The sequence below is a fragment of the Rutidosis leptorrhynchoides genome, chromosome 11, assembly GCF_046630445.1.
Source record: "Rutidosis leptorrhynchoides isolate AG116_Rl617_1_P2 chromosome 11, CSIRO_AGI_Rlap_v1, whole genome shotgun sequence".
Lineage (NCBI taxonomy): Eukaryota > Viridiplantae > Streptophyta > Magnoliopsida > Asterales > Asteraceae > Rutidosis > Rutidosis leptorrhynchoides.
The window spans coordinates 379,280,727-379,302,951 of NC_092343.1; the positions used below are offsets into that span (position 1 = coordinate 379,280,727).

At 33.8% G+C, this 22,225-nt stretch overlaps 1 protein-coding gene across 2 annotated transcripts; it reads left to right on the forward strand.

The window, feature by feature from the left end:
• The first annotated feature begins 2,452 nt into the window (after nucleotides 1–2,452).
• LOC139877416 (uncharacterized) lies at nucleotides 2,453–22,147 on the forward strand. Of its 2 annotated transcripts, XR_011768572.1 has the most exons (6): nucleotides 2,453–2,672; nucleotides 2,946–3,039; nucleotides 3,118–3,214; nucleotides 5,344–5,475; nucleotides 5,642–5,748; nucleotides 21,980–22,147. XR_011768572.1 is itself a non-coding variant. In XM_071864846.1 (5 exons), the coding sequence occupies exons 1-4, from the start codon at nucleotides 2,650–2,652 to the stop codon at nucleotides 5,430–5,432; spliced, it is 303 nt and encodes a 100-aa protein (XP_071720947.1). In that variant the 5' UTR covers nucleotides 2,453–2,649; the 3' UTR covers nucleotides 5,433–5,475; nucleotides 5,642–5,884. The 2 variants fall into 2 exon arrangements, 1 of the variants encoding a protein (XP_071720947.1); XM_071864846.1 differs by lacking the exon at nucleotides 21,980–22,147 and having other exon boundaries at nucleotides 5,642–5,884.
• The last annotated feature ends 78 nt before the right edge of the window (nucleotides 22,148–22,225 follow it).

The window sequence follows — 22,225 nt, forward strand, 5'->3', positions numbered from 1 at the left end:
CCCTTGTTCGTTGAAACAATTTGACTATATTTTTACTCCCCATTATTAAACGGGCCATTTTGATGCACACTCTTAAAAAAATAATTTGTTTTTTAAGTTTTATTATTCAACCTCCTTTTTTCAACGGTCACGTTTTTAACAAAACATTTGACAAGTTTGGAAAAAAGTTTTTTATTGATTATCATCAAAAGTTTTATATTGTCACTCTACTGGATGGAATTATGGCATACAACCAAAATTGCAACCCAACACTACATAAGAACAAAAAGGTTGTTTTTAATTAACATATGTATATGTGTTAAACTCGGAATAATAATAACTTATTTTAGAAAATTAACATAAGACATGTTGAAACATTTTTGTCACATTTAGCTCATCAAGTCTAATACTTATCATTGATAGATTTTATCACGTCTAGGAGATGTTTACTTTTTTCTTGTATTAAGTCCTACTTTCATTTACCTTTATTTGGAAATTTTTTTTTTTTTTTTACTTTGCTTTCCCCCTTTCTGTAAAACTCATTTAAACACTTTCTTTGTTTTTTTTTTTTTTTAAAAAAACTTCCTTTTTTTTACGTTACCCGTAAATTATAAATATATAAAAAAAACTTTTTGTTTAAATTTTTTTTCTAGTTTTTAAAAGGCCACTTGACCAATTTTTTAATTCTTTCACAACACCTGATATCGTGATCGTGACCTTTCACCAAAGCAAGAGATATTCTTGATAAACTAAACACGGACTCGTGTTTGAAATTGTCGGCCACAAAAAAATTCATTTGATAAAAGTATATATTTTTTTTTTAGTTATAGAAGGAGACCACTTCATTTTCAATACTTCATTTTTGACAAAAAACTATTCCATTTTACCATCCCCTTTTTTTTTCTTACTTTAACTTTTAAGATATACTTTTAATAAAAATATAAACTACTTTTTCTTATTTTAACTTTTAAGATTTACTTTTAATAAAAATACAAACTACTTTTTGTATTTTAACTTTTAAGATTTACTTTTAATAAAAGTACAAACTACTTTTTCTTATTTTAACTTTTAAGATTTACTTTTAATAAAAATACAAACTATTTTTTTATTTTAACTTTTAAAATTATAAATTTAAGAATAAACATTAGTATGCATGAAATAAATAATGATTAATTGCATAAGTAATCATAAATGTTAGATAACATATAAAGACTCCGTCGTATTCGTATTGATCGGAATTAATCTCGACCCATGGTACCGTGTTGTCAAATGACGTGTTGCGTACATAAAGTACCGTGTTGTCAAATGACGTGTTGCGTACAATCATGAGGTCTTATTAACATAAATATAAATGTTAGTGAAGTTAATAAGAGTTAGATTACAGAAAATATAATTCAGGTGGTATAACCGACCATATATAACTTAAATAACATAAATATAAATGTTAGTGAAGTTAGTAAAAGTTAGATTACAGAAATATAATTCAGGTGGTATAACCGACCATATATAACTTAAATAACATAAATATAAATGTTAGTAGTCCAAAATTTGATATATTCGAGTCTGAAAACTATTAATAATTTCATACCTTGATTAGTGATTCGTGATCGTTTGAGATATCTTTTAATTACACTAAGCTTTTCGTGCTGATAACGTGTTATAATTCAGTAGGCTTATAACTACCTTTAATGGTTATAAGAACAAAGAGAGAAAAAGAGAGAAGAAGGAGAGAAGAAATATTGATATTGATATTTCAAGAGAAATGGTGCACCTTAAATGGTTACCATACATGTCTATTTATAGTATAAAATATTACCATGCAAGAAATATAATAATAATAAAATTAACATCCAATCTAGATATTTTATAACACAATCTAGATATTTTATAACACCACCCAAATATTCAACGGGTCATATCTTCTCGCTCGCAACGAGTTAAATTTTTCCGACACCATCGTTAAACTCGAAATAATTTTAGGAACACAATGTCACTAGCTATACGCAAAACGGACGTTTTTTAAAAAACGCTAAATATTTGGGGTACTTTTCATACACGTTGATTTTGCGTTAAATTTTTAAAAGTCGACAATTCCATAACGAAACGCGGAGATGCACATATATTGTTAATTTAAAATAACATTTAAATCTCTCACGGGTTATACCTTTTAGTTCGACTCGAGTTGCGCTTCAACGACATCATCGTTAGCCACAAAATAATTTTACTAAACGCAATAAAATACATTAAAATCAGACACCAGGCGCGAAGCGAGGGTTCAATAACTATTTATTACAATTGAGTAAATGAAACTTATTGTTCACTCGAATTTTTTATTACCTAAGGATAATTGGGTCATTCCACCAGTGTCTGGAACCTTCTTCTTCAAGGGTATTGTGGTCTTTTTACTCCAGATATTTTACAGTGCAACGTACCAGAAAACCTTCTACTCCAGTAGTATTTTCCAGACTCTTCACCTTCAGCCTTTTCCGTTTCTTCAGCTTCGGATTTCTGTAGGTTTTTTGGGCTCCATCCCCTCGCCACCATCCCCTCGCCAGATGTTCCAGCTTCTTCCATTCATCACCGTTGCCACCATCGCTTACCTTCGATTACTACCGTCGCTTACCTTTGATTACCATCGTCACCACCTCCCAACACCCGTCACACTTGACGATGAAGATGAGGACTCTCCTAAGGTTTGTATTGTTGATTTCTTTGGATATGAAATATTTTAGTTGTTTGTTAATTCTGATTATTTTTAGGGATTTTGTATTGAGGCTGATTTGTATTTCTTTGTTTTTTTTTGTTTGTTTGAAAATCATGTAAGTTTAATATTCCCAAACTTATGTTTGAACGATATTACTGATCTGAAATTTTTTTAGAAATGTGCTTTGTATGTAAACTGCTTTACTTTTTCTTAGTAATTTTAAGATTAATTTGCTTACACTCTTTATTTGGAATGCCTGTAGGTCAGAAAATTTGGGGCAAATGGTGATTTTTGTGATGCGTGAAAGGTGCTCGATGAAATGCTTGAAACAAAGAAGTGGTATGATTTCTGAACATGTGAGTTTTTTTTCTTTCTGTTTTGCCTTATTATTGCCCTAAAAATTGATGTTAAATAATATATTTTGACACCTGCAGACAGGGCTGGTATCGTTGCACGTATTTTTTAAGATGAGGATGAAGTGTTTTGCCGCCTTCTTAAAGCAAAAGAAGTCTTTCGGAGAAGTTAGGGGAGGTAATATTTTTTTAAGACTGTTGTTCATCATTATTAACCAGTTAATATCTTGAAATGAATAATTTGCATTCTGTTTAGGTAAATATAGTACTCTACTGATTAAATGCGATTGGTTTTTTTTGGGGAGCTTTTTAGAGGACTATTGTGTTTCTAAAAAGTATTTAAGAAAAGATGGTATCTTTACAAATATTTTACAAAACATAATTGCCTTACATTTTCAAATAAGAAACTCATTTTCTTTTATCATTTCTTTATATCAGCATCAAAATCATAATGCCACCACTCTTTCTATGACCCTGACCATGTTGTCCTTCATCAATTCTCGTCTCACAATAGTAAATATAGCCCAAACTAAAATTGCTGGTCGATCTTTAATAATTGTTCGTGAGTCAATTTAACAAGAAATCTAACCAAATACCAATTAAATTTTAGCAAATGGATTCCATCTCTAATGTATTATGTCTTTGGGGTACCAAATTATTTATTTTTGGAACTCCTTCAATTACTAGGTGGAAAGTGGAATGTCTGAAAAGTGATTTTTTTCAGTTAGACCATTTGTAGTGGTAACTCGTGTTGTGAGTTCGTGTTGTGCAATTTTTTGATGACTATGACGTGTTGTGTTGTTGAGTGGAGTAGTGGTGGTGTTGTGAGTTGGTGTTGTGTTAGTGGAATGTTGATGTAGCATTTAATTTTGTATTTTTCTGTTTTATTTATTTGTTTTATTTTATTTTTATTATTAAAAGTGAAAATAAATATTTTTCATAAAAATAAAAAGACAAAATTAATAACATTAAATAAACTTATCAGGTCATTCACGTTCCCATATTCATTTATTTGTTTTATTTTATTTTTATTATACCACCACTTACCTTATCTTCTACACTACTTTCATCTTATCTTCTTCTACAAAAGCTCCAACAATCAAAATCAACTTGCTTTTTTCATCTATCATCTTCCTCATCCAAAAGAGAAAAAATCAACTTTCATTCCAGAAATAAAATGAAGAACACAGCAGCACCAATAAAAAACTCACACGTGGATCTAACGTCCGTTGCAAACTCCGTTGGATTGCACCCAACGCCGCTAAAACGCCGCCGGAAAACGCATGGATACGGTACTTGGCCGGCGTTTTGGTGTTGCCACCTCGGATACAACGGGGTTGTATCATCCCCGATACAACTCGTCTTACAAGGGTATATATTTGATGCTTTGGACATAAGAACAGAAGCCAAAAGCAGAGTGCGAAATTTGGTAGTCGGAATTATTTTTTTATTGTTTGGTAAAAACAATTTATATGTTGGTGAATTAAAAGAGAAGGCATAATTTGGTTTTTGTGAGTTAACAACATTGAGCATTGACCACTGACAATGAATAAACAGAGAGGAGCGATGATAATCGGTCATTGTGTTATGGATTTTTTTTTCCTTAAAAAATAATAAAAAATTATAGAATTATTAGTAAAACTTGTTGGTCATAAATATTTTTTGAGGTACATGTTTTTGTTAAATATGTTTTAAAAGTACAACCCTCTGTTAAAAAACTCTTTTTTTGGGTTACACGTTTGTAGTTTGCCTTTTCGTTATGTGTGACAAACTAATATTTTTTTGAGATGATGATTATGAGTAATTTAGCCGTTGATTGAATGTAGCGTTTTAAAAGGGCCTGTTAGAGTCAAAAATACACTCAGAGGGTGTTTAGGGCAATTTATCAATAAGTTCTTAGTGTCTTATATCCAACACTCCTGCTTCGTAGCTTAATTACATCACAATTAGGTTAAAAGAGCATCTTCCATTCAATGACCTAAAAGAGCTCATTTGTGTTTTTGCTAACACAATAAGCCAATAAGCTCCTAAGATAAGGTTATCCAAACCACCTCTTAAAGAGCAATTTTCAAAGAGCAGTTTTGGTTTGATGAATCATATGTACTTTCTTTCTTTTTTGTAATGCATTTCCATGAAAAATTGAGTGCTTTACACGTACTGGTGGAAGTTTTGATGATCTATATAACGTTTTCTGCTTATGGCCGTTCTATAGACATTCAACAATTAGCAAGGAAATATAGGTGATTTGCATGATAAGGAATACAAAAAAAATAATTATAAATAATAATTGTAGCATTTTTATTTCAGCTTTTTTTGGTTATGGCCCTTCTATAAGGATGCATTACATTTGTTATGAAAATCAAAGATTCTCAAGTGCTGAAGTATCCATCTGCTAATAATTATCATTCAACTTTGGTCATTACTGCAATCTTCAACAAGGTATGTCAAACTATGTTTATTTTTTTTTCTGAATAATATGTTCCAACAATTAACATCATAAATAATAAATAATCTTATGTGATCGTTACTTACGTTTGTTAGCACTTCTGTTTTTTTAATACATGTTTAGTCATTGGTGTATTTGGTTGATAATCTATTAATACAGGTATGTATGTCTCATATATGGTGTTAAAGAAGAGAATGAAGGTGAGAGGTGTAACTGATCAAGAATTTACAGATGTGCGCTTTAGATGATTCGTTTTTTTTTTACAGGTACATGATCTGTGTGTTACCAAAAGATGATCATATTGTTGTTATAAATGTTGCAACTAATAAAAAAAATACTTATTCACATTTATTAGTTCTGCCCCGATGAATTATTTTCTATAGTTGCTATATAGCTATCTGTAACGACCCGACTTTTTCGACTTGCTTTCGTGCCTTGTATTTTTGCGAAACTGCGATTTTGTGCGTACTATGCTACTTTATACTCTGGAAACTTGATGTACGTGGTTTACTTCCAATTATATGTTAAAACGTGCTTTAGAGTACGTAGGATACTTAACTTGATCACCGGATGCTTTATGACCGTTGGTGTCGCTTAACGTTTCGATTAAACCGCGAACTGTGCACACGTTTGACTTTTGTCGTAACCGGAATATTATGACTGCGAAATATTAATTATTATTTTATAATAATAATTACCTGGGTTTTTGGATGCTTAATTACGCGTAGGAATTTAATTAAGCTTACTAGTTAGTCTTGTTGGAATTTCTACCTTGTTGGACTTAAGCCCACCCTACTCTAGCTAGTGGCCCAATTAATTAGCCCACTTATTAATTACTAGTGACCCATTAATATATAAGACAATTACTCATTTAATTAGAGGAAACATGCTAGCAAAAATGTCAGTATTATCCATAATGTTACATGGGATTCTAGCATAAGTACCTACTTTAGACAACCACTAATCAAAAAGCAACTTTGTGTCCCCTTCTCCCCCTACCAAAATCACGACCACAAAGGCCCCCCCCCTCCCCCATTTGCCTATAAATACTAGCCTAATCTCATCCATTTAACACTTGATCCATTTAACACTTGCTCTCATTTGAATTTCACACACACTTGTTCTCTTATTTCCTTTCTAGTCTTTCTCACTCTAGAAACTTGTAAGTTTGCTTTTTCTTCTTCTTCTCCCTTCTAATTCGTGGTCATCATCATCATTAAAGGTTTTGCTTTTTAGCTTTGATCTTGATTAGATCTTGTAGATTCAAGCATGAATCTTTCAAGAACATGGAAGATTCAAGCTTTCTAGCTTTGAATCTTCACCAACTTTGTAAATCTAGATTATTTTTACTTTAATCTTGTTATTTTGTTATAAAGATTCAAACTTGTGTTTGTAATCTTCATGTATTTTAAAGATCCAAGCTTTATGCTTCAAGATCTCCAAGAACAATCAAGATGCAAGCTTTCTAGCTTGAATCTCCATATCTTTTTGTTAGATCTAAGTTTTCTAACTTATGATCTTGTTATTTTGTTAAAAAAATTTAAACTTGTGTTTGTTATCTTCATGTAACTTAAAGATCCAAGCTTTATGCTTCAAGATCTTCAAGAACAATAAAGGTTCAAGCTTTCTAGCTTTGTGACCTTATAAATTGTGTGAAAGGGATCCAAGCTCTCTAGCTTAGGGTTCCATCACTTCATTTGACTTAGATCATGTTCATACTTGTTTGATTGATGTAAAGTTTGTAACTTTGTTTGTAAATAGGACTTGTATTTGTGTTAAGACTAAGGATATGATGTAACCTTGGTTCATCATCCATCTAAGACTCTTGTTTGAGTTATATCCTTACTTGGTCTTAACATATTGTGTGTTAATGGTGGAATCTTAGTCAAGGTTATGCTAATCCATCAACGAGTTGTACACTTGAAGCTACAAGCATCAAGGATGAGAACCGTGATGAGCATCAAGCATTAAGAACCCCACCGGAGCACTTACCTACTGTTTTTCGTATCTGATCAGACCACCTGGGCTACTGGAAAGTAACTTTCCAGTTAGTTCGTTTCGAGTAGATGATTTTCCGTTTAGACCTCGTCTTAATCCGAGTTACGGTTTAGGATCTATGGCCTTCCGAAAGTCAATACTCCTTTGTAACGTTGTGCTGAAAATTCGGACCTACTCGCACTTAGACCGTCGCCACGGTCAAACGAAGACGAGTTAGGTTCTGAAAATTGGTCAGCGGTTAGGGGACTCATATACGGAGCCATAGCCACTGACTATGCGTCTTTTCGATTTACGTAGAGGTCGTAGCAGCTGACCGAATTCAGCCTATTGTTTCGATCTCTATTCTTGTCAAACTTACTTAGCTTTTATGATGATGAACGATGATGATGATACTTAAACTTATTTTATGCACTATTAGAATTTATAAAGACAACCTACTGACCTAGTAACTCTTGATTTAGGTTGACGACCTTTCGGACCGACTTACTACTTGCGTGACAACCTACTGACCTAGTAACTCTTGATTTAGGTTGACGACCTTTCGGACCGACTTACTACTTGCGTACTTTCATTACCGACTTTACCGCTTTTATCACTGTGAGTTATAGCATCCATTTTTACTTATACTATTTTTGGGACTGAGAATAATGCGCTTTTTACGTTTTACTTACTAGGCACGAGTACTTAAACTTTATATGTGTGTGGGTTATACAACGGCATAAACATTCCCCTTAGCACTGAAATGTCCCGTTCTTATTGATTAAAAACGTTCCATATTAATTGATTTCGTTGCGAGGTTTTGACCTCTATATGAGACGTTTTTCAAAGACTGCATTCATTTTTAAACAAACCATAACCTTTATTTCATCAATAAAGGTTTAAAAAGCTTTACGTAGATTATCAAATAATGATAATCTAAAATATCCTGTTTACACACGACCATTACATAATGGTTTACATTACAAATATGTTACAACAAAATAAGTTTCTTGAATGCAGTTTTTACACAATATCATACAAGCATGGACTCCAAATCTTGTCCTTATTTAAGTATGCGACAGCGGAAGCTCTTAATAATCACCTGAGAATAAACATGCTTAAAACGTCAACAAAAATGTTGGTGAGTTATAGGTTTAACCTATATATATCAAATCGTAACAATAGACCACAAGATTTCATATTTCAATACACATCCCATACATAGAGATAAAAATCATTCATATGGTGAACACCTGGTAACCGACAATAACAAGATGCATATATAAGAATATCCCCATCATTCCGGGACACCCTTCGGATATGATATAAATTTCGAAGTACTAAAGCATCCGGTACTTTGGATGGGGTTTGTTAGGCCCAATAGATCTATCTTTAGGATTCGCGTCAATTAGGGTGTCTGTTTCCTAATTCTTAGATTACCAGACTTAATAAAAAGGGGCATATTCGATTTCGATAATTCAACCATAGAATGTAGTTTCACGTACTTGTGTCTATTTTGTAAATCATTTATAAAACCTGCATGTATTCTCATCCCAAAAATATTAGATTTTAAAAGTGGGACTATAACTCACCTTCACAGATTTTTACTTCGTCGGGAAGTAAGACTTGGCCACTGGTTGATTCACGAACCTATAACAATATATACATATATATCAAAGTATGTTCAAAATATATTTACAACACTTTTAATATATTTTGATGTTTTAAGTTTATTAAGTCAGCTGTCCTCGTTAGTAACCTACAACTAGTTGTCCACAGTTAGATGTACAGAAATAAATCGATAAATATTATCTTGAATCAATCCACGACCCAGTGTATACGTATCTCAGTATTGATCACAACTCAAACTATATATATTTTGGAATCAACCTCAACCTTGTATAGCTAACTCCAACATTCACATATAGAGTGTCTATGGTTGTTCCGAAATATATATAGATGTGTCGAAATGATAGGTCGAAACATTGTATACGTGTCTATGGTATCTCAAGATTACATAATATATAATACAAGTTGATTAAGTTATGGTTGGAATAGATTTGTTACCAATTTTCACGTAGCTAAAATGAGAAAAATTATCCAATCTTGTTTTACCCATAACTTCTTCATTTTAAATCCGTTTTGAGTGAATCAAATTGCTATGGTTTCATATTGAACTCTATTTTATGAATCTAAACAAAAAAAGTATAGGTTTCTAGTCGGAAAAATAAGTTACAAGTTGTTTTTGTAAAGGTAGTCATTTCAGTCGAAAGAACGACGTCTAGATGACCATTTTAGAAAACATACTTCCACTTTGAGTTTAACCATAATTTTTGGATATAGTTTCATGTTCATAATAAAAATCATTTTCTCAGAATAACAACTTTTAAATCAAAGTTTATCATAGTTTTTAATTAACTAACCCAAAACAGCCCGCGGTGTTACTACGACGGCGTAAATCCGGTTTTACGGTGTTTTTCGTGTTTCCAGGTTTTAAATCATTAAGTTAGCATATCATATAGATATAGAACATGTGTTTAGTTGATTTTAAAAGTCAAGTTAGAAGGATTAACTTTTGTTTGCGAACAAGTTTAGAATTAACTAAACTATGTTCTAGTGATTACAAGTTTAAACCTTCGAATAAGATAGCTTTATATGTATGAATCGAATGATGTTATGAACATCATTACTACCTTAAGTTGCTTGGATGAACCTACTGAAAAAGAGAAAAATGGATCTAGCTTCAATGGATCCTTGGATGGCTCAAAGTTCTTGAAGCAAAATCATGACACGAAAACAAGTTCAAGTAAGATCATCACTTGAAATAAGATTGTTATAGTTATAGAAATTGAACCAAAGTTTGAATATGATTATTACCTTGTATTAGAATGATAACCTACTGTAAGAAACAAAGATTTCTTGAGGTTGGATGATCACCTTACAAGATTGGAAGTGAGCTAGCAAACTTGAAAGTATTCTTGATTTTATGAAACTAGAACTTTTGGAATTTATGAAGAACACTTAGAACTTGAAGATAGAACTTGAGAGAGATCAATTAGATGAAGAAAATTGAAGAATGAAAGTGTTTGTAGGTGTTTTTGGTCGTTGGTGTATGGATTAGATATAAAGGATATGTAATTTTGTTTTCATGTAAATAAGTCATGAATGATTACTCATATTTTTGTAATTTTATGAGATATTTCATGCTAGTTGCCAAATGATGGTTCCCACATGTGTTAGGTGACTAACATGGGCTGCTAAGAGCTGATCATTGGAGTGTATATACCAATAGTACATACATCTAAAAGCTGTGTATTGTACGAGTACGAATACGGGTGCATACGAGTAGAATTGTTGATGAAACTGAACGAGGATGTAATTGTAAGCATTTTTGTTAAGTAGAAGTATTTTGATAAGTGTCTTGAAGTCTTTCAAAAGTGTATGAATACATATTAAAACACTACATGTATATACATTTTAACTGAGTCGTTAAGTCATCGTTAGTCGTTACATGTAAATGTTGTTTTGAAACCTTTAGGTTAACGATCTTGTTGAATGTTGTTAACCCATTGTTTATTATAACAAATGAGATATTAAATTGTTATATTATCATGATATTATGATATATAATATATCTCAGTATGATGTATATACAGTTAAATGTCGTTACAACGATAATCGTTACATATATGTCTCGTTTCGAAATAATTAAGTTAGTAGTCTTATTTTTACATATGTATTTCATTGTTAATACACTTAATAATATATTTACTTATCATTTAACATAATTAACCAAGTGTATCAATATCTTAATATGATTCATATGTACCTAGTAAGACGTCGTTATAACGATAATCGTTATATATATCGTTTTCGAGTTTCTTAAATTAATAGTCTCATTTTTATGTATATAACTCATTGTTAAAATACCTAATGAGATACATACTTATAATAAAAACATGTTAACTATATATATAACCATATATATGTCATCGTATAGTTTTTACAAGTTTTAACGTTCGTGAATCACCGGTCAACTTGGGTGGTCAATTGTCTATATGAAACATATTTCAATTAATCAAGTCTTAACAAGTTTGATTGCTTAACATGTTGGAAACATTTAATCATGTAAATATCAATCTCAATTAATATATATAAACATGGAAAAGTTCGGGTCACTACAGTACCTACCCGTTAAATAAATTTCGTCCCGAAATTTTAAGCTGTTGAAGGTGTTGACGAATCTTCTGGAAATAGATGCGGGTATTTCTTCTTCATCTGATCTTCACGCTCCCAGGTGAACTCGGGTCCTCTACGAGCATTCCATCGAACCTTAACAATTGGTATCTTGTTTTGCTTAAGTCTTTTAACCTCACGATCCATTATTTCGACGGGTTCTTCGATGAATTGGAGTTTTTCGTTGATTTGGATTTCATCTAACGGAATAGTGAGATCTTCTTTAGCAAAACATTTCTTCAAATTCGAGACGTGGAAAGTGTTATGTACAGCCGCGAGTTGTTGAGGTAACTCAAGTCGGTAAGCTACTGGTCCGACACGATCAATAATCTTGAATGGTCCAATATACCTTGGATTTAATTTTCCTCGTTTGCCAAATCGAACAACGCCTTTCCAAGGTGAAACTTTAAGCATGACCATCTCTCCAATTTCAAATTCTATATCTTTTCTTTTAATGTCAGCGTAGCTCTTTTGTCGACTTTGGGCGGTTTTCAACCGTTGTTGAATTTGGATGATCTTCTCGGTAGTTTCTTGTATAATCTCCGGACCCGTAATCTGTCTATCCCCCACCTCACTCCAACAAATCGGAGACCTGCACTTTCTACCATAAAGTGCTTCAAACGGCGCCATCTCAATGCTTGAATGGTAGCTGTTGTTGTAGGAAAATTCTGCTAACGGTAGATGTCGATCCCAACTGTTTCCGAAATCAATAACACATGCTCGTAGCATGTCTTCAAGCGTTTGTATCGTCCTTTCGCTCTGCCCATCAGTTTGTGGATGATAGGCAGTACTCATGTCTAGACGAGTTCCTAATGCTTGCTGTAATGTCTGCCAGAATCTTGAAATAAATCTGCCATCCCTATCAGAGATAATAGAGATTGGTATTCCATGTCTGGAGACGACTTCCTTCAAATACAGTCGTGCTAACTTCTCCATCTTGTCATCTTCTCTTATTGGTAGGAAGTGTGCTGATTTGGTGAGACGATCAACTATTACCCAAATAGTATCAAAACCACTTGCAGTCCTTGGCAATTTAGTGATGAAATCCATGGTAATGTTTTCCCATTTCCATTTCGGGATTTCGGGTTGTTGAAGTAGACCTGATGGTTTCTGATGCTCAGCTTTGACCTTAGAACACGTCAAACATTCTCCTACGTATTTAGCAACATCGGCTTTCATACCCGGCCACCAAAAATGTTTCTTGAGATCCTTGTACATCTTCCCGGTTCCAGGATGTATTGAGTATCTGGTTTTATGAGCTTCTCTAAGTACCATTTCTCTCATATCTCCAAATTTTGGTACCCAAATCCTTTCAGCCCTATACCGGGTTCCGTCTTCCCGAATATTAAGATGCTTCTCCGATCCTTTGGGTATTTCATCCTTTAAATTTTCCTCTTTTAAAACTCCTTGTTGCGCCTCCTTTATTTGAGTAGTAAGGTTATTATGAATCATTATATTCATAGATTTTACTCGAATGGGTTCTCTGTCCTTCCTGCTCAAGGCATCGGCTACCACATTTGCCTTCCCCGGGTGGTAACGAATCTCAAAGTCGTAATCATTCAACAATTCAATCCACCTACGCTGCCTCATATTCAGTTGTTTCTGATTAAATATGTGTTGAAGACTTTTGTGGTCGGTATATATAATACTTTTGACCCCATATAAGTAGTGCCTCCAAGTCTTTAATGCAAAAACAACCGCGCCTAATTCCAAATCATGCGTCGTATAATTTTGTTCGTGAATCTTCAATTGTCTAGACGCATAAGCAATCACCTTCATTCGTTGCATTAATACACAACCGAGACCTTGCTTTGATGCATCACAATAAATCACAAAATCATCATTCCCTTCAGGCAATGACAATATAGGTGCCGTTGTTAGCTTTTTCTTCAATAACTGAAATGCTTTCTCTTGTTCATCATTCCATTCAAATTTCTTCCCTTTATGCGTTAATGCAGTCAAGGGTTTTGCTATTCTGGAAAAGTCTTGGATGAACCTTCTGTAGTAACCAGCTAGTCCTAAAAACTGGCGTATGTGTTTCGGAGTTTTCGGGGTTTCCCACTTTTCAACAGTTTCTATCTTTGCCGGATCCACCTTAATACCTTCTTTGTTCACTATGTGACCGAGGAATTGAACTTCTTCCAACCAAAATGCACACTTTGAAAACTTAGCGTACAATTCTTCCTTCCTCAATACTTCTAACACCTTTCTCAAATGTTCACCGTGTTCTTGGTCATTCTTTGAGTAAATAAGTATGTCATCAATGAAAACAATGACAAACTTGTCAAGGTATGGTCCACACACTCGGTTCATAAGGTCCATGAACACAGCTGGTGCATTAGTTAAACCAAACGGCATGACCATAAACTCGTAATGACCGTAACGTGTTCTGAAAGCAGTCTTTGGAATATCATCTTCTTTCACCCGCATTTGATGATACCCGGAACGTAAGTCAATCTTTGAATAAACAGACGAGCCTTGTAGTTGATCAAATAAGTCGTCGATTCTCGGTAGTGGGTAGCGGTTCTTGATGGTAAGTTTGTTCAACTCTCGGTAGTCGATACACAACCTGAATGTACCATCTTTCTTCTTGACAAACAAAACAGGAGCTCCCCACGGTGATGTGCTTGGTCGAATGAAACCACGCTCTAAAAGTTCTTGTAATTGGCTTTAAAGTTCTTTCATCTCGCTGGGTGCGAGTCTGTAAGGAGCACGAGCTATTGGTGCAGCTCCTGGTACAAGATCTATTTGAAATTCAACGGATCGATGTGGGGGTAATCCCGGTAATTCTTTCGGAAATACATCGGGAAATTCTTTTGCAATGGGAACATCATTGATGCTCTTTTCTTCAGTTTGTACTTTCTCGACGTGTGCTAGAACAGCATAGCAACCTTTTCTTATTAGTTTTTGTGCCTTCAAATTACTAATAAGATGTAGCTTCGTGTTGCCCTTTTCTCCGTACACCATTAAGGGTTTTCCTTTTTCTCGTATAATGCGAATTGCATTTTTGTAACAAACGATCTCCGCTTTCACTTCTTTCAACCAGTCCATACCGATTATCACATCAAAACTCCCTAACTCTACTGGTATCAAATCAATCTTAAATGTTTCGCTAACCAGTTTAATTTCTCGATTCCGACATATATTATCTGCTGAAATTAATTTACCATTTGCTAATTCGAGTAAAAATTTACTATCCAAAGGCGTCAATGGACAACTTAATTTAGCACAAAAATCTCTACTCATATAGCTTCTATCCGCACCCGAATCAAATAAAACGTAAGCAGATTTATTGTCAATAAGAAACGTACCCGTAACAAGCTCCGGGTCTTCCTGTGCCTCTACCGCATTAATATTGAAAACTCTTCCACGGCCTTGTCCATTCGTGTTCTCCTGGTTCGGGCAATTTCTAATAATGTGGCCTGGTTTTTCACATTTATAACAAACTACATTGGCATAACTTGCTCCGACACTACTTGCTCCGCCATTACTCGTTCCGACACCATTTGTTCCTTTCGTTCTATTAACCCCTGGTCCGTAGACCTCACACTTCGCCGCGCTATGACCATTTCTTTTACACTTGTTGCAAAATTTGGTGCAGAACCCCGAGTGATTCTTTTCACACCTTTGGCATAGTTGCTTCTGATTGTTGTTGTTGTTGCGGTTATTATTGTTGTTGGGATGATTGTTGTAGTTGCTGTTGTTGTTGTTGTTGTTGTTGGGCCGTTTGTTGTAGTTGCGATTGATGTTGCGATTGTTGGGATAATTGTTGCGATTATTGTTGTAATTGCTGTTGTTGTTGTATTGGTGATTCTTATCACCGTTTTCCTCCCACTTTCTTTTGACTTGCTTCACATTGGCCTCTTCAGCAGTCTGTTCTTTAATTCTTTCTTCAATCTGGTTCACTAGTTTGTGAGCCATTCTACATGCCTGTTGTATGGAGGCGGGCTCGTGTGAACTTATATCTTCTTGGATTCTTTCCGGTAATCCTTTCACAAACGCGTCGATCTTCTCTTCCTCATCTTCGAATGCTCCCGGACACAATAGGCACAATTCTGTGAATCGTCTTTCGTACGTGGTAATATCAAATCCTTGGGTTCGTAACCCTCTAAGTTCTGTCTTGAGCTTATTGACCTCGGTTCTGGGACGGTACTTCTCGTTCATCAAGTGCTTGAATGCTGACAACGGTAGTGCATACGCATCATCTTGTCCCACTTGCTCTAGATAGGTATTCCACCATGTTAACGCAGAACCTGTGAAGGTATGCGTAGCGTACTTCACTTTGTCCTCTTCAGTACACTTACTTATGGCAAACACCGATTCAACCTTCTCGGTCCACCGTTTCAATCCGATCGGTCCTTCGGTTCCATCAAATTCCAAAGGTTTGCAGGCAGTGAATTCTTTGTAGGTGCATCCTACACGATTTCCTGTACTGCTAGATCCAAGGTTATTGTTGGTATGTAGCGCAGCCTGTACTGCGGCTATGTTTGAAGCTAGAAAAGTACGGAATTCCTCTTCATTCATATTCACGGTGTGTCGAGTAGTCGGTGCCATTTCCTTCAAAATAGTTAAATGGAACAAGTTAATCATACAGAATATTAAGAGTAGTTAATAGTATTTCGTAGCATAATATGAACTCATTTATAAAAGCTTTTTCTTCATATTAGCGTTTTATAAGTTTAAATTCGGGTAGTACCTACCCGTTAAGTTCATACTTAGTAGCTAATATACAATTCAACTACTACAATTCTATATGAAAAACTGATTGTAATAATATTTCGCGTTCAAACTTTTATACAATATTTTACAAACTTATAATACCGCTTATTTTACATAAAGCATGAAATATAGCACACAATAACTTTGATACAAGATAGTTGTGAAGACAATTCTAGCTAGTACACAAGTCGTTCGGCAAAGGCAATAAAGACACGTAATTCATACGTCCAGAAACAAGTCATGCATTCTGGTTTTACTAGGACTACTTCCCATCCTTGGTCTTGTGCAACATAACCGTTATGGCCGTTGATAAGACAGCGTGTTGTAACGTCATCAAAGGGACGAGGGTTACGTAATGTCCAACAGTCCCGTAATAATCTAAAAACCTCATTTCTTACCCCAATTACCGACTCCGTCACTCGTGAAAACGTTTTGTTTAATAGTTGTAGCCCGATGTTCTTGTTCTCACTTTGGTGAGAAGCGAACATTACTAATCCATAAGCATAACATGCTTCTTTATGTTGCATGTTAGCCGCTTTTTCTAAATCACGAAGTCCAATATTCGGATATATTGAGTCAAAATAATTTCTTAACCCGTTGCGTAAAATAGCATTTGGGTTCCCCGCAATATATGCGTCAAAGTAAACACATCGTAACTTATGGGTTTCCCAATGTGATATCCCCCATCTTTCAAACGAAAGTCTCTTATAAACCAAGACATTCTTGGAACGTTCTTCGAATGTCTTACAAACTGATCTCGCCTTAAATAGTTGTGCCGAGGAATTCTGGCCGACTCTAGACAAGATTTCATCAATCATGTCTCCGGGTAGGTCTCTTAAAATATTGGGTTGTCTATCCATTTTGTGTTTTTAAACTGTAAAATAGACAAGAGTTAGATTCATAAAAAAATACTTATTAATACAAGCAATTTTTACATATATCATAAAGCATACGAACACTATATTACATATATTACACCACACGAATACAACTATCTTATTCCGACTCGCTCGTTTCTTCTTCTTCGGTTTTGGTTCGTTTTGCCAAGTTTCTAGGGATATATGATGTTCCCCTAATACGAGCCGTCGTGGTCCACATTGGTTTAGAAAAACCTGGTGGTTTAGAGGTTCCCGGGTCATTGTTACAACTTAAGGACTTTGGGGGTTGACGATACATATAAAGTTCATCGGGGTTGGAATTAGATTTCTCTATTTTTATGCCCTTTCCCTTATTATTTTCTTTTGCCTTTTTAAATTCAGTTGGGGTAATTTCTATAACATCATCGGAATTCTCGTCGGAATCCGATTCATCGGAGAATTGGTAATCCTCCCAATATTTTGCTTCCTTGGCGGAAACACCATTGACCATAATTAACCTTGGTCGGTTGGTTGAGGATTTTCTTTTACTTAATCGTTTTATTATTTCCCCCACCGGTTCTATTTCTTCATCCGGTTCCGATTCTTCTTCCGGTTCCGATTCTTCTTCCGGTTCCGACTCTTCTTCCGGTTCCTCTTCGGGAACTTGTGAATCAGTCCACAAATCATTTCAATTTACATTTGACTCTTCATTATTATTAGGTGAGTCAATGGGACTTGTTCTAGAGGTAGACATCTATCACATAATATCAAACGCGTTAAGAGATTAATATATCACATAATATTCACATGTTAAAAATATATTGTTTTCAACAAAATTTGTTAAGCAATCATTTTTCAAGTAAACACGGTCAAAGTCCAGACTCACTAATGCATCCTAACAAACTCGATAAGACACACTAATGCAAAATTCTGGTTCTCTAAGACCAACGCTCTGATACCAACTGAAATGTCCCGTTCTTATTGATTAAAAACGTTCCATATTAATTGATTTCGTTGCGAGGTTTTGACCTCTATATGAGACGTTTTTCAAAGACTGCATTCATTTTTAAACAAACCATAACCTTTATTTCATCAATAAAGGTTTAAAAAGCTTTACGTAGATTATCAAATAATGATAATCTAAAATATCCTGTTTACACACGACCATTACATAATGGTTTACATTACAAATATGTTACAACAAAATAAGTTTCTTGAATGCAGTTTTTACACAATATCATACAAGCATGGACTCCAAATCTTGTCCTTATTTAAGTATGCGACAGCAGAAGCTCTTAATAATCACCTGAGAATAAACATGCTTAAAACGTCAACAAAAATGTTGGTGAGTTATAGGTTTAACCTATATATATCAAATCGTAACAATAGACCACAAGATTTCATATTTCAATACACATCCCATACATAGAGATAAAAATCATTCATATGGTGAACACCTGGTAACCGACAATAACAAGATGCATATATAAGAATATCCTCATCATTCCGGGACACCCTTCGGATATGATATAAATTTCGAAGTACTAAAGCATCCGGTACTTTGGATGGGGTTTGTTAGGCCCAATAGATCTATCTTTAGGATTCGCGTCAATTAGGGTGTCTGTTTCCTAATTCTTAGATTACCAGACTTAATAAAAAGGGGCATATTCGATTTCGATAATTCAACCATAGAATGTAGTTTCACGTACTTGTGTCTATTTTGTAAATCATTTATAAAATCTGCATGTATTCTCATCCCAAAAATATTAGATTTTAAAAGTGGGACTATAACTCACCTTCACAGATTTTTACTTCGTCGGGAAGTAAGACTTGGCCACTGGTTGATTCACGAACCTATAACAATATATACATATATATCAAAGTATGTTCAAAATATATTTACAACACTTTTAATATATTTTGATGTTTTAAGTTTATTAAGTCAGCTGTCCTCGTTAGTAACCTACAACTAGTTGTCCACAGTTAGATGTACAGAAATAAATCGATAAATATTATCTTGAATCAATCCACGACCCAGTGTATACGTATCTCAGTATTGATCACAACTCAAACTATATATATTTTGGAATCAACCTCAACCCTGTATAGCTAACTCCAACATTCACATATAGAGTGTCTATGGTTGTTCCGAAATATATATAGATGTGTCGAAATGATAGGTCGAAACATTGTATACGTGTCTATGGTATCTCAAGATTACATAATATATAATACAAGTTGATTAAGTTATGGTTGGAATAGATTTGTTACCAATTTTCACGTAGCTAAAATGAGAAAAATTATCCAATCTTGTTTTACCCATAACTTCTTCATTTTAAATCCGTTTTGAGTGAATCAAATTGCTATGGTTTCATATTGAACTCTATTTTATGAATCTAAACAAAAAAAGTATAGGTTTCTAGTCGGAAAAATAAGTTACAAGTCGTTTTTGTAAAGGTAGTCATTTCAGTCGAAAGAACGACGTCTAGATGACCATTTTAGAAAACATACTTCCACTTTGAGTTTAACCATAATTTTTGGATATAGTTTCATGTTCATAATAAAAATCATTTTCTCAGAATAACAACTTTTAAATCAAAGTTTATCATAGTTTTTAATTAACTAACCCAAAACAGCCCGCGGTGTTACTACGACGGCGTAAATCCGGTTTTACGGTGTTTTTCGTGTTTCCAGGTTTTAAATCATTAAGTTAGCATATCATATAGATATAGAACATGTGTTTAGTTGATTTTAAAAGTCAAGTTAGAAGGATTAACTTTTGTTTGCGAACAAGTTTAGAATTAACTAAACTATGTTCTAGTGATTACAAGTTTAAACCTTCGAATAAGATAGCTTTATATGTATGAATCGAATGATGTTATGAACATCATTACTACCTTAAGTTGCTTGGATGAACCTACTGGAAAAGAGAAAAATGGATCTAGCTTCAATGGATCTTTGGATGGCTCAAAGTTCTTGAAGCAAAATCATGACACGAAAACAAGTTCAAGTAAGATCATCACTTGAAATAAGATTGTTATAGTTATAGAAATTGAACCAAAGTTTGAATATGATTATTACCTTGTATTAGAATGATAACCTACTGTAAGAAACAAAGATTTCTTGAGGTTGCATGATCACCTTACAAGATTGGAAGTGAGCTAGCAAACTTGAAAGTATTCTTGATTTTATGAAACTAGAACTTTTGGAATTTATGAAGAACACTTAGAACTTGAAGATAGAACTTGAGAGAGATCAATTAGATGAAGAAAATTGAAGAATGAAAGTGTTTGTAGGTGTTTTTGGTCGTTGGTGTATGGATTAGATATAAAGGATATGTAATTTTGTTTTCATGTAAATACGTCATGAATGATTACTCATATTTTTGTAATTTTATGAGATATTTCATGCTAGTTGCCAAATGATGGTTTCCACATGTGTTAGGTGACTAACATGGGCTTCTAAGAGCTGATCATTGGAGTGTATATACCAATAGTACATACATCTAAAAGCTGTGTATTGTACGAGTACGAATACGGGTGCATACGAGTAGAATTGTTGATGAAACTGAACGAGGATGTAATTGTAAGCATTTTTGTTAAGTAGAAGTATTTTGATAAGTGTCTTGAAGTCTTTCAAAAGTGTATGAATACATATTAAAACACTACATGTATATACATTTTAACTGAGTCGTTAAGTCATCGTTAGTCGTTACATGTAAATGTTGTTTTGAAACCTTTAGGTTAACGATCTTGTTGAATGTTGTTAACCCATTGTTTATTATAACAAATGAGATATTAAATTGTTATATTATCATGATATTATGATATATAATATATCTCAGTATGATGTATATACAGTTAAATGTCGTTACAACGATAATCGTTACATATATGTCTCGTTTCGAAATAATTAAGTTAGTAGTCTTATTTTTACATATGTATTTCATTGTTAATACACTTAATAATATATTTACTTATCATTTAACATAATTAACCAAGTGTATCAATATCTTAATATGATTCATATGTACCTAGTAAGACGTTGTTATAACGATAATCGTTATATATATCGTTTTCGAGTTTCTTAAATTAATAGTCTCATTTTTATGTATATAACTCATTGTTAAAATACCTAATGAGATACATACTTATAATAAAAACATGTTAACTATATATATAACCATATATATGTCATCGTATAGTTTTTACAAGTTTTAACGTTCGTGAATCACCGGTCAACTTGGGTGGTCAATTGTCTATATGAAACATATTTCAATTAATCAAGTCTTAACAAGTTTGATTGCTTAACATGTTGGAAACATTTAATCATGTAAATATCAATCTCAATTAATATATATAAACATGGAAAAGTTCGGGTCACTACAAGCACGGTAACGTTTAGTCATTGGTTTTTGAACCGGTGAACGCGAATCTTAGATATGGATCCATAGGGTTTGACATCCCCACTCGGGCTAGTCGCGCTAGCATTTAACGGGTGTTTAATACTTCGTGAACATACACACTCGCCAAGTGTACTTTCAGGGGGTTATAAACGTTAAGTCTAGTTACTGGGTACCCACGGTTATACATATACTTTTCATACTGTTTTGTTACACTGAAATCTCGTGGCCTACCCTACGTTACTGTTACAACTTAAACTATAGCTCACCAACATTCTTGTTGACTTTTAAGCGTGTATTTCTCAGGTGCCTAGAGGTTTCTTGCTTCCGCTGTTAGATTTGCTGTCATGCTGTTATTGAATTGCTGTTAAGGACCTGCTGTGTTAGATATCCGCTGCATAACTTAGAGATGTCTCAATCATGAAACTTTTATTTTGCATTCGCAACTTATGTTATTTGAATAATGGTTTTGTAATGACCTCTGTGTCACGTTATCTTTTGTAAACACTATGTTTTTATAAATGCAAACTGGTTTTCAAACAACATGTAGTA

Bases quoted from the DNA above. Each gene is read 5' to 3' on its own strand.
- LOC139877416 (XM_071864846.1), top strand. From the start codon at position 2,650: ATGAAGATGAGGACTCTCCTAAG. The intron at 3,040-3,117 runs GTGAGTTTTTTT...TGACACCTGCAG, and splicing joins GTGGTATGATTTCTGAACAT to ACAGGGCTGGTATCGTTGCA. The intron at 3,215-5,343 runs GTAATATTTTTT...TTTTTATTTCAG, and splicing joins TTTCGGAGAAGTTAGGGGAG to CTTTTTTTGGTTATGGCCCT.